We start from the raw sequence: 13554 nt of genomic DNA, 5'->3' as shown, positions 1-13554 counted from the left end.
AAGTGAGTTTGAGGCCACCCTGAACTCCACAGCAATACTCTGTCTCAAAAGTAAATGTATAAATAAAAAACTTTAAAATTATCCCCTCAGAGAAGAGGCCGGGGATCAGGGCTGGGGATTTAGCCTTCAAGGACATTATGGCTGTAATTGTCCTGCTTCTTAGACCATTCTAATCTGTTTACCCTGGAACCCAACTGCCAGTTTACTCTCGGCAGGTTCTTTTAGGAGTGACATTTAAAGTATAAAGTTATGTTTGCATGAAAAAAAATGTTGTAACGGTACTGTGGTTTTCATAAGTCTTTTCCCATACCAATCCAATCAGAATTAGCATTCCTTCTAAATAAGCTCAAATAACATTCTGCATGGCAGGAAGACAGTTAACACTTGTATTTATCAACCAGAAAGCAAGCGGCTCCAGCAGTATCAAACTGTAGAACACAGTAGTACAATGATAGCGCTACATCTACTACGAAGTGGCTTCTGTTCCTAGATGCCAAGTACACACAGTTGCTTCTAAGGAGACCAGACACAATCTCCACAGAGGAGCAAGCTTTAGGGAGACCCGGATGGGGTCCCACTGAGGACTCTCCTCCAGGTGAAGAGTGCAGTTGAGGCACTGCTGATGAATGTCCTAAGAGGAATCACTGGTATATCAAGAATATTTGTTAGAGAAGAGATACTAATATCTAAGGCTGCTAAAGAACATGATAGGAATATATGGCTCCATAACGGCTTAAGCTGTCATTACTTGCAAATGGCTTCCTTAATTTGATTCAACAGACATTTATCGAGGTTACCACTGTGGGATCGTCTAGCATGCACAAAGCCCTGGGTCTCATCTTCAGCACACACGCACAGAACGAGTCCAAGCAAAATTCCTGCTATAAATCAGGCGAGCTGCAAGAATGTTCGGGGGCCCAGGCAACATGTCATATCTACACTGCCCGATAAAATGGGCTTTAAAGCATGGATGGAGGCATATGCTACAGAAACATGACAACCTGGACTTTAATTCCACATCAAACACTGTCTTCTTGTCTGTAAGAACTGAAGGCAGAGATGAAAGCTACTCCTGTCCATACCACCACAAAGCAGCTGCTAACAGTAGCTACTGCCTGTCCCATCCTGTCCCTGGACCATTCAGTCAGTCTTGTCTCTATTGTCCCCACAAATGAGGCTCGGGAAGCCATATGGCAAAATGGAAAGAGCCCCTCTCTTAAAATGTGAAATCCTGGGTTCAGTTCCAGCTGTGCCATTCAGGGGTGCCTAAGGGTGGCAAGCTGGAAAATCCGGTTGGTTTCTGCATAAAATGGAGTCAGAAATACCCTAAGTCTGGGAGGCCCCTGGAGGTGGGACGAAGCACCTTGCAGAGATTTCCAAGTGAATTTCTTGGCCTCCTGATTCACCATCAACCTGAAGCCTAGTTCAGGGTCCCTAGCTTTGCAACTGTTAACCCAACTCCATGGTCTCCACCCCCGCCCCATCGACACAGTAAGGAAGGAGAAGAAGAAAGGGGCTTTCCTTCCCCAGCACTAACACAGAAGCTGGGAGTCGCAGCCTGCCAGGACCTCATGGGACTGTGTCGTAGGTGTGAAGAGGGCCCAGGGCTAAGGGAAGGCTGAGAGGAGTCACAGCATCAAAGAAGTCTTGAGTAGCGAGTCATGTTCCCTCTGCTTTCCTGTCCACCTTCAGGTCGTCAACCTCGGGCCAGTGACATCCAGGCTACAAAAGTCCTTGCTAGGAGGCGATGTCCCATGTACCACAGGTTCGTTACTCCCCAGCTCTCTGACCTGCAGTGCTCTACTTGCCAACAGCAGCCCCCTTCCTTCACTGTTACCACCAAACACGTCCCCTGACACTGATGAGTGTTCCCTGGGGGACGGTCACCCCAGCTGAGAACACGGCCCCCTATGACTTGCCTGATTGGACATGCAGAAGCGGCAGGTGACGGCAGTGTCGAATTCTGTACTAAGCTACTCTAAGAAGTCTCATTCTAAAGCCAGTAACTGGGGCCAGGGATTTAGCTCAGTGGTTTCGCCGCCTGCTGCACAAGCGCAAGGACCCAAGTTCGATCCCTGGTACCAAAAAACCCCCAAAAAACAAACAACTGAAAACAAACAAACAAACAACTAAAGCCAGTAATTGACAGTGATTTCTTAATCATGAACACCAAACTAGAAGGGTATAATTCTTCCTACTCACTGGTTCTCAGACTGATAGTTAGACACCTCTTTGGAGAAGAGGAAAATTCAATTTAAATTTTTCCCTAGGCCTGCGCCTTACCACTACAAATTCCTTCGCCCGAGAACTGGAGATAAGACCCTAAGTTAACCTCTGAAGTACTAGAGGCGAAGGCCTCAAACGGAGAATTCAGGCCCGAGGAAATGTGGGTAAGGCCTTGAGCACCAGTTCTCTCAAACCCATCACTACTCACCACACATCCTTAGAAAACAGACAGTGGACCCTTATGAAGCTGTCCTGTGGAACTACACCTGGACAAGGAGCCTGCTAAGTCGCCCAAGTAAAGCTCAGGAAGTTGACATTTAAGTAAAAGGTAGCTAAATTGAAGTGAGTGACCCCACTGAGAAACGCCCGGAGTTCCCTTAAACTCTGTGAGTGTCCCGGTGGCTGGGCATGAGTGAAAGACACAGACTCACATCCGAAAGCACCTCACTCCCCTGCAAAGAGCAATGGGTCAGGTAAGGAGGGGCGAGAGCTCATAGTGTCAGGCACTCTCCGGACAGCTGGCTCATGGGTCTGATTCAATGACAGCACTTGCAAAACAAATCTGCACTCATTTATCAACAGCTACACTCCAACATCTGGATGCTAGGAAATGGGCTTTATTCATCATCAGTTTCTTTCTCTTTTTACCCACATAGCTTGTGATACCTTGCAAATAGTAGGTGATTCAAGTGACTCCTAAAGTCCTAGCCATGCTTACTTGAGATGAACATACCATTTTCCAAATTCGAGAGAGACAGACACTGGGGGAAGCCAAAAAGCCACCCAAATTAATGCACAGAAACACTTTCTTAAAATTTCGCCCTTTGGATTCCAATCCAGGAAGAAGAAAATTTCAATTTCAAAATTTTATTTACATGAGTATCGCTTACCTCTAATGAGACTCATGAAAACCAAAAACACAAAACAAAGCGGACAGGGGTGGAAGAACACACTCTCACCTTTGCAGACCACTCTTCCACACACAGCATTAGAGTTGGGATGGAGAGACATAAACGGCTGGAGTCCTGAGAAGGTCTAGCAATACTTGCCATGAGTTTTCTAGGACTCCACAGAAATGAAATGAGGGGCACAGGGGAAAGGCTGAGGCAGCACACAGACACCCTAGCGTGCAGGGTGCACAATTGGAAGCGGGGCCTCGCAGGATGAAGGCAGGCGCTTACTCCTGACCTGTGGCGGCGGTGTGGTGCTGAAGCGACACTCTCCTTGTCTGTCTCGATTGAACACAACTTTCCAAAGGACCATGTCAAGGAAGAAGCTCTGAGAGACAGTCCAGTGAGGAAGAATTAAAATGACCAGGCTGTTCTTTTTTAACATGCACATTTACAGTCACTCACACACTGGGTCATCATTAGACAAAAACATGGTTTGAGTTTCATATAGAGAACTTCAGTTCATACTACAAAAGGATAAAGACTCAACACCAGGAATTCTGTAACAAATATAAATCACTAAGTTTTGATAAAGGGGGACTGCTAAATCCTTCAGAAAATATGGCTCTTCTAGGATTCCTCAGTACACCCCCACATTCAAACAATGCTTATTAACTTGAAGCCTTTTTGTTAACAATGAATTATTTTCCCTGAATATCTAACATTAATTCTGTCAACACAAATGATTTTTTAATGAGCAAGAACAGTAACATTTGAGTGAAAAGATAAGCTTATATTGGAGAAGAAGGAATAGTTTTAGAATGATTTCTTAAGATACGCTTTCTAGCATCTGTCACAGAAAAAATATATTCCACTGATAAATTTCAAAGTCTACTCTAAAAAACCATGCTGCCGGTCATCTCTCAAATCTATATACCAAGTCATCTTTTTAACAGGACAACTTAAATTAAGCAGAATTCATACAGAATTATCTCTATAGAGAATTATTATTATCACTAAAATATCCATACTTCCCCACAAATTACCTTAATTTTAACTCAAAAGCTATGACTATGAAACTCGTAACTTAAAAGCCAGGGTTTATTAATAAGCAGTAAGTGAGGGCTTGCTAGCTCCTTTTAGAGAAGCTGGCCCAAATACCGGAAATCCTAACAGGAGAGTGATACGTGATGGACAAAGACTCCCAGAGTACTGAAGACTCCTCCTGCAGGTCACTCAAAATGAAACACCAAGCTCTGGTGACCAATGCTGAAATTAGTTAAGTCCATAATGCTCAGCATTTTACGCTTTTATTAAACCCCTGCTGGCAGTCAGTGGTGGCGAATCTATGGCACACATGCTGCAGCAGGCATATGAGCTAAGTCACCCCACCAGCCAAGCATCAGATATTCAGGTTTAATTGCAGTGTTGGCACTTTGCGATAAATAAGTGGATTCTGAGTTGCAATTTGGGCACTTGGGTCTAAAAGGTTCGCCATCACTGCTGTGTCTCCTGTACTTCCTAGAGAAAGCCTCCCCCTCTGCTTCCATCCTCAAATGGGACATTGTACCCTACATCACAGCAGATGACGGCACAGCCCACTCTGACTTCCCGGTCATTGGGAACTGGGGGGCTCCCTGCCCTTGCTCCCGTGTGTTCCCTTGCTGTCTCTCTTCCCAGGATGGAAAAGGCCAGAGAGAGGCTCAGTGCCTCGGCAGGAGAGGACTCTGAAACTCTGGGCTCTGTCCCATCACCTATCCTCCTCCCCCACTTTCCATCTCACCACCAGGGTGGGACCTCAGAGCAACCAGGGAGCCGTTCAGCGGCCTGCAGTGCTTACCTCCACCATGACAGACACCAAGGCATTGAGGAGGACAATGACCAGCATGGTTATTCGCCACTCATATGGGATACACACCAGCTGCAAGACAAGGAAGGTTAAAGTTGTGTATGCAGCTATCCCACAATTTCTAAATTACTGAGTCCCTATTATTTACCAAATCTCTAAATGGATTATCATTTAGCCCTCAACAATGCCACAAGGTATAGATTATATTCAAGTTTAAATGATGCTGAGTTTAAAGAACAATTAAGTGGCTGATCTTAGTGCCAAATCTCATCCCCAGACCCAACAGCCCATGTTGTACTAGATCAAAGTCTAACGAGGACTTACAGTAAAAATAAAAACCTGTCTTTCAACCACAAGGCAAATACTAGTCTAATAACGAAGTACTGCTTAACCTCCTACTACCGAAAAGGCATTCACAAGAAATGTTCAATTTAAGAACTATAATTTAAAATTCACTTTAAAATCTGATTAATTTCTAAGGCCTAAAAAATAAAGGAGAAAGATCCCACAAATGCAGCCATCCTTTCAGTCAGCATGTCTGTCACCAGATACCTAGGCTGCCGTGCTGGATGCCAGGGATGGGCTCTGGAGACTGCAACCATCATCCAGGCAAAGGCCATGGGAGCACGAACTAGACCCTGGTGAGTGAGGGAATGAAAGAACCTAACAGCTGACTGGCTATGAAGGAAGGAAAAGGACAAGGATGGGTGGACAGCGTCTCTCTCATCTGACCCAGATGCATGGTGACAGACTCTGTCTGTGGCTATGTGGGGCTAAAACTCCCAAGTGAGAGCTCAGCGCTGGGTATAAACATGGGGGGTCTTCAGCACACAGATGGCAACTAGGGGTGGAGTCAGGACTGTAGGTGAGATCGGCTGAGGCACAGAGCGAAGAGGGAGAAGGCAGGAAAGGTGGGGAACACCATCATTCAAGGAGCAAGCAGAGAGAACAGAACCACAAAGAAGACCGAGAATGAAGAGTCCACAGTCAGGAAAGGATGGATGAGAACAGAGCATCAGAGAATTCAAGAGAAGAACACATCTCAGTAATGGTGTCGTTAAGTGGTCCAACACTGCAGGGAAGTCAAGCAACATTAGGGAAAAAAAATTTAAGGACACAAACCCATTGGACTTTTGGTCTAATGCAGTGCAAATGAACACGAAGACTCTATACATCCTCTGCTGTGGTCTGGACTTGGCCGGTTCCCATGGAAACAGGTGCAGAAACCTGATCCCCAATATGATGGGGATGAGGGCTACAGGCTGGGGAGGCAACACCTTCAGTGGGGACTGGCACTGGGGACTGAACGGAAGTCAGGCATTCAAGGCCAGGCTGGTGAGGAGGAATCCAGAGCACCCTTACTATTCGAGCCGCCCACACACGCCAGCCTGCCCATCAACTTTTCCACTCTCCATGACAAACCCTGTTCTTTATACAGTACTGAGGTATCTTGTTATAGCAACAAACAGCCTAACACACTTTTTGACCAGGCAATTCCACTTCCCTGTTTACCTAACATATAATAAAATTTGTATTGAACTGTGCAAAAATTTGCAATGCAGCATTATTTACAACAGTAAACAATGGAAACAACCTAAACAGCTATCAAAATTGGATTACTCATACAACCTGTGGGAAAGTCCGCGCCACAGAATACTCATTCTAAAAGCTCGTGTGACTTTTTTTTTAATATGGGGTTTCACTATGATGCTCAGGCTGGCCTTAAACCTCTAAGTCTAAGCTTAAGCAATTCTGCCTCAGGCTGCTGAGAAAGTGGGACTAGAGCAGCACGGCTTCATACCCATCTCCTATAACTTTAGTACCCAAACCAACTGGTAACAGACAAGAAAGGAAATCTAAATCTGATCTTACTCACACAATAGGGGCAAAAATCTAAAACCAAACCACAGCATCTCAAATCCAGAGGGCTCACAACAGCGCATCATGATCAAACTGGATTTATCCTAGGAATGCAAAGCTAACAACTGAATTCAGTCAAATGTCATTCACCACACTGTGCTGGGAGAAAAGCTGTGGCTGTTATGGTTAAATAGAAATGTCTGCCAGACTTGAGGGCTGGATCCCCAATTCAGCAGTGGGGAGCCCAGAGGAGTGACTGTCATAAGGACCTAATGTCATCAGGGGTGTTAACCAACTGATGCGATCACAGCGAACAGGCTGCGGGAGGTGAGGCAGGACTGGACGAAGGAGGTCACTGTGCCTCTCTGGGCAACAGGATACCTTGTCCCCAGACCCTTCCTCCCTGGCTCTTTCCCTCTGCTTCCTGGCTACCAGAAGTGAGCAGCTGTCCTCCCCAGGCCCTTCTACCACATTGTTCCTGCCTGGGAACTGGCTGACTATGGACTGAAACCTCTGAAACCATGGCCAAAATAAATCTTTCCTCCTTTGTTTCATCACAGCGAGGGAAAGCTCACACAGTGATCATTTAGATAGCTGCAGTGCACTGTGGTGCACTGTCCTCCCAGCTACGTGGGGACACAGATGGGAGGACTGAGAATTCAAGGTCAGCCTGGACAACAGTGAGACCTGACGTCCACATAAAAAAAAGCAAAAGACCAAGTTTTGAAAAGTGTCTATGTTAACAACACTACAGAAGGACGCCTACTTAACCTTGGAAATACACAGCAAAAAAAAATATATATATATATTTAATATAGAACAAGACAAGATATCACTATCTGTACAATTCTTTGAAAGGATTGTGAAATGTCAAGAACGAGCAGTTTAAAATTTATATAAACAGCAAATCCTGGAGAATCTAAAATGTGTCAGAGTAAAGTCTGACAAAACTTCCAAATACAGGAAGAATATCCAAAATAATTGCACTGAATGCACCAGCAGCAAAGAATTAGAAAATGTAATTTTAAGTAGCATAGATTAGGGGAACTAAAACTGTAATACTCTAGGAATAAATTTGACTGAAAAAGTACAAAAATCTTTTAAAAGAAAATTATCAGATTTATTAAAAGATACGCAAGATCTGAAGAAACAGACATTTGTTCATGGAAAGATACACTCATCAAATCCCCTACAGACTTACTGATAAACTCAGTGCAATTCTAATTAATTCCAGAGTTCTTTTCCTGGTATCCGACAAGCTAAACTTACATTTAAGAGAAAAAGGTCGCAAGAGACACAAGTCCACGCTGAGTGGCAATGTGAGCTGGGGAGAGCGGTTCTGCACTGCCTTGTATCAAGATCGTTGCTTAGAAAGTCACAGTAATCTGGACGATGAGGTATAAAGACAAAGAACTACAGAACAAAACAGAGCCCTCAACAGGCTAATGGCTGAGCAGCATGCAGGGAAAACTGACTGAGGACAGAGGAATTGCTGAGCAGGTCATACTGTAGCAAATGGGCATTCAATGGGAAAAAGAAGAAATTTTACCCCTATCTCAAATACTACAAATCAAATTAAAATGAATATAATTAGCAAATTAAAATCATGATAAAACATTTTATACCCCCTTCACAAGACCAAGTATTGGCAATGATGTCGAACAATCTCACACATCAACAGAAACCGAAACTGATGCAATCACTGTGGAAAATAACTTGGCACGTGCAGAAAGTGGAAAGAGTGTGCTGAAATCAAATCGGGGTTAAGCCACCAGAGGCTACCTTTGTTCCTAGTGCTATCGTGGAAGCAGGGTGGGCAGTAATGGGAAAGGGACATAACCACTGACACTGTCTGGAATTACCAGCACACGTGGTGGTATTTAAAAGCAGATGGATTTTTTGTGAGCTTGGTTTTGGTCTTGTTCTTTTTTTTTTGTACTGGGGATTGAACCCAGGGCCTTTGCACTGAGCCCCAGCCCCAGCCCGACCAACAGAACTACCTACCTACTTTCTATCTGAGACAGGGTCTCATTAAATCACTAATTTTTCAGGCTGAGCTTGAACCTGTGATCCTCCTGGCTCAGCCTCCCAGTGTGCTGAGATCACAGATGTGCACTACCACTCCCAGCTTGTTGTTTGTTCCTGGGGTGAACTGCTCCTATCTCTACTCTGGTACCTTATGGCTTATCCCACATACACCAAGAGATACATAAAACAATGTTCATATCAGAATTGTTAGTACAGGAAAAACACTAAAACAACCCAAGAATAGTATTTGCCAACAAGGTCCTGAGTTCGATCCCTGGTACCAGAAAAAAAAAAGCTACTATTTGCCATCAGAGAAATTAATAGTATACTTCTATACTAGCCAGCTGTGAATATGAAACACATGTGTCCACACAGATAATCTTAGAAACAATGTCGATGGCCAAAGTAAAAAAGAATGGCAAGGTATCATTTTTGTAGTTAAAAGCAAGTAAGACTATCTTTTATGTCTCATACATGAATGCTAAGTATATAAGGAAAAATACCATGGAGTGTTTGGAGAAAGGTACACAGATGATTAATAATGCTACCTATTCACAGACTGCAGGATGGACTCGTGGTGTTACTTCATTGCTGTTACTACTGCAACTTACATATATGTGCGTTTCCTTTTGTACAGAGAAGTATTTCACCCCATTAAGTTTTTGGTGGCAAGAATAAAGAACTAAATGATCAGAGAAGAAAGCGCATGTGTAGACCACCCAAGAAGTAGGATAAAGGGCAGGAAAGCCACGAGGCACACAGACCAAGAGGCCAAGGGGCACTCAGTTCCTCTGCTCAGGGAATGGCAGCAGAAGCACAGGCTACACGGGTGTAAACATGATTTCATTTGTTTTAGAGTAGCCTTCTTCACTCCAACTGCACCTCAGAAAAAAGGGAAAGAAAAGAGGAATGGAGGCAGCTTCACCTCTCCCCAGTGACAAAGAAGGGCACAGGAGGGGCGCAGAGAGTGATCTGTGGAATTAAAGGCCCAGGGTCTCATGATGCTGCGTAAAATTCACGTACTACCAGTGTCCCCTTCTGTCACTGTCACACTGCTGTCATACTGATAGTCACACCAGTGACTCTCAACCTGGAGACAAGAAGTAGTAAATGATGTGCGTCAGCCTTACCTCAAGAACCTCGTCAACAAAGGCAATTGGATGCAACATGATGAATAATACGAAAAAGTACAAAATAATCACAGATACAACAAAAAAATCTGGAAAAGAAAATAAAACAAGTAAATTAGAAGTTCTTGTAAAGAAATGGGATCCAGTAACAAGCGGTATACTATCATTTCTGAACTGAGTTTTGAACACTTCTGCTAACACCTAAGACACGTTCAGTTATTTCCTGTAGTGTAAGCCCTTGTGCCAGGCTCCCCGGATTCATGTACATAGTATGAGGCTACAGATATCGGAATCCCATTTACTTTAACCTTCAAAGGATTTCAGAAAATAATTAGCACTTCACAAATAAAATCTAGATCTTTCATAGATATTTACTTCTATGGATCATTGAGCCACTACGTAATTTACAAATAAGAAACTATAGACGCGTACAGCTAAATGAGTTCACCATTTACATGTATTCAATTAAAATTACTGATTGTTAAAAAATGCTGAAAAACATTTATTTTTAGTATTAGGTATGTGAAAATCCTAAGTAAAGGCACTGTTAAGTTGAATTTATGTGTTTCTAGAAAGTGAATCCTATTTTTTCATTAACCTACCCACAAAAACATTTTCCAAAAAAATAGCACAGGAAAGCTGGGGATTTAGCTCAGTGGTTTCACCACCTGCCTTGCAAGCAGAAGGTCCCGAGTTTGAGCCCCAGTACCAAAAAAAAAAAAGAAAAAAAAGAAAAGAAAATAGCACAGGAGTTGATTTGTTTTTAAATGTAGGCTATCCTGTGGCTTGCTAGGGAAGGTGGGGATAGAAAATACATCCATTAGTAACCTGATTCAAAAATAAAACTATTCTCAGGCCATTTTGCTAAGCATACACGTATCAATACATGAGAAGGCACACACATATGCATATCTCTGTACAACAAATTAGAAGAAAGCTTAGAAATTTCCTGATTATACTGATAGCCCCACATACTTCCTCTTTTTTGATTCAATCTGATATTACCAGTTGCTACTTGAATCAGCTTCAAATGGAAATTTACTAAGATCATAAATAACCAAAACCTTACCATGAAGCCTTTAAATAGGGTGAAGAAGTTAATGCCCTTCTTACTGACTATAAGTGACGTCTCACTGCTATATGATAAAGAGTCTCAATGCTCTTTTAAATGTGAAAGTCATTTGTAAATATAAAGTGTTACTGTGTCAGTTCAAAAGTACAGGCAGTATTTTTTGTTCAGAGAAACTACTCTCGCTATACACATATACAGTTCTAGCACTGCACACTATACTACCACTCATGTCAAAAGTGGGGAAAACTATTTTGCTGTGAGCCACTGACCAACAAGATGAAAAAACAGGGGACCTATTTTGGGTAAAAAGCATTTTTTTCCTAGATTAAAAAAAATTCTACACAACTGCCAACAAAAAATATAATATCCTATTCCATAAATGCAAAAGTAACATATCAGTTAGTCACTTAAAAGTTATTGTCACTTAAAGAAAAAAAGTGTTTAGGAAGCACTGTTTGCAAGTACACAGAGGAAAAAAAAAAATCAAGAAAGGACTAGAAGAAATGTTAAGAAAACAAATGCCAAAGAGACATGGAGAAGAAAAAGAGTTTCATTTAACAAAATAAAAAAATACTGAATATTTTCCAAATCCTACTGTATTTTTATAATTGTAGCAAAACCAGATTTGTAATGTGGTTCCTGATAAATGTATGTTATCAGAAGATAATTCAGGCTCCAAAACTTCTTACACCTACTTAAAGAGATCATCTCTCAAATGTCCCTATCTCTCTCCCTGAGCCAGGAAATAAATAACTGAATCTCTGCTTAGCCTGGAAAGAGACTATTCAAAAAGGCACTACATGACAGGAAAGATAGATAGCTAACAGATTTATATAGCCACACAAAAATTTAAAAATCAGTAAAGACTTCAGCCAAGAATGAAAATACCAGGCATCTCCGTTTAGAGGAGTGTCCAGTAGACTGCTCTCAGCACCTGACTTCCAGCACTGCTGCCAATCAAGCCCTGACCCTACCAACAAGTCGTCTCCAAAGACCATTATCAAATCAAACTGTGTACTGGTAGAGAGAAACATGGGCCAGGGGAGGGAGGGTGGCCCTTGTTATAAAGACTTAAGATTGCATTTTAGATGGACATATACAAAGCTAAATGAACAAAACAAGTCATTCCAAGTCTAACTATTTTGCCTATTAAATGGGGATATGATGAGGATTCTATAGCCAAGAGATGTCTAAATATTCAAAAAAGCAAAGCAATATGGAAATTCCAAGTTATTACCTACCCTCCACCTCATGGCAATGTGAACTTGTTACAGATGCCAGATACTTTTAATGAAATGTGGCATCAAAATAAGGTACCATGAAGGAATTCCTTCATATTCCCCTTGGTGATTCAGATATATAGCCTTATGTAAAGTAATACACATATGCTGCTGATCCCTGACCTGTTGTTCCTTCCTATTCCTCCTGGGGCCAGGGAACTTCTGACTATGACCACAGATGTCAAGTCCTTCCTTACTCAGTTCCTGGTCTCTGAAAGGCCAGCTTATTCTTCAGGGCATCTAGGGCTCTGAACTACTCCCATCCTAGGCCCTGAACAGGAGACACACAGGCAGTGCAGTGATAACGCCTCCACGGAGAGAGAAAGACGTTGGACTTAACTAACAAGTACCAAACTGTAGGGCTCAAGCAAGACACTGTAGCAAAAATTGAAGCTGAATTCTACAAAATCAATGAGCACGTAAGAATTTACTAAGTGTGTATCATCATGATCCTTAACAGAAAGCATGAGCAAATGTAGAAAATATAACTACGGTAAAGTTGAAAATGGGTAGGTAACCACAGACTGCAGTTAAGTCTTACTCAACATGAAACTGAACCAGAAGGGGAGGGTGGCCCTCTGAAAAGAGTGACTTAAACATTCTTAAAACTGAGACTACAGTAAGTCCCCAACATACGAATATTCAAGTTGTGATCTTTCACAGATACAAATGGACCTTGAATTACAAACATTCGAGGATGTGAACAAATCTCAAAAGTAGCTCACGTCGCAAGCGCAAGGACCCGAGTTCGATCCCTGGTACCAAAACAAAAGAAGTAGCTCATGCGTCTGCAGGACACTGTCACAGCTGTGCTGCTGTGTGCTTACTGTACAGTGCAAGGGTACAGTAATACAGTGCTCAGTCAGAGCCCAGGACATCCGGAAGCGACAGGGAAAGCGGTGGTGATGTGGAGGGGGCTGCCAAGAAGCACAAAGCAATGTACACTGTGTATTTGTGTTAAAGGTGTGTAAGATTCACTTTGTCAAACTTAGAAACAAATCCAACTTAACAAATGTTCTCCTGGAACAGAACTCATTAATAAGTCAGGGACTTAATGTACTGTTTTAAAAACTCATAATCACAATATAATTTAATCTGTCATATTGCTTAAGTACATAAAAGAACTGTACTGGGTCCTAGCGAGTAACTGTTCCAACGAACTCCAAAGACAATGCACTTCAACAACAGACCAAGACACAAGGAGTGAAAATTTGCAAAA

General features: G+C 42.5%; 1 protein-coding gene across 8 annotated transcripts in view; it reads right to left on the bottom strand.

The window, feature by feature from the left end:
- The window catches only part of Atp13a3 (ATPase 13A3), an 88518-nt gene that overhangs the window by 6157 nt on the left and 68807 nt on the right, over positions 1 to 13554 (bottom strand). For 5 of the 8 annotated variants that reach the window (XM_021255418.2, XM_004834755.4, XM_004834756.4 and 2 more), the window contains 3 exons: positions 9984 to 10072; positions 4957 to 5037; positions 3415 to 3504 (listed from right to left, as the gene is read on the bottom strand). The exons of 1 other annotated variant lie outside the window; for it this stretch is intronic. In XM_021255418.2, coding sequence (XP_021111077.1) covers positions 3415 to 3504; positions 4957 to 5037; positions 9984 to 10072 — 260 coding nt within the window. The remainder of the gene's footprint in view (positions 1 to 3414; positions 3505 to 4956; positions 5038 to 9983; positions 10073 to 13554) is intronic. 2 more of the 8 variants (XM_021255427.2, XM_021255436.2) reach the window with 1 other exon arrangement.

This window comes from Heterocephalus glaber, unplaced genomic scaffold (assembly GCF_053883595.1).
Source record: "Heterocephalus glaber isolate CG9 unplaced genomic scaffold, H.glaber_assembly_v1.0 deba00001504, whole genome shotgun sequence".
In the NCBI taxonomy this organism is placed as follows: Eukaryota; Metazoa; Chordata; class Mammalia; order Rodentia; family Bathyergidae; genus Heterocephalus; species Heterocephalus glaber.
The sequence above is the reverse complement of the archived record's forward strand: the minus strand, read 5'-3'. Positions and strand labels throughout refer to the sequence as shown.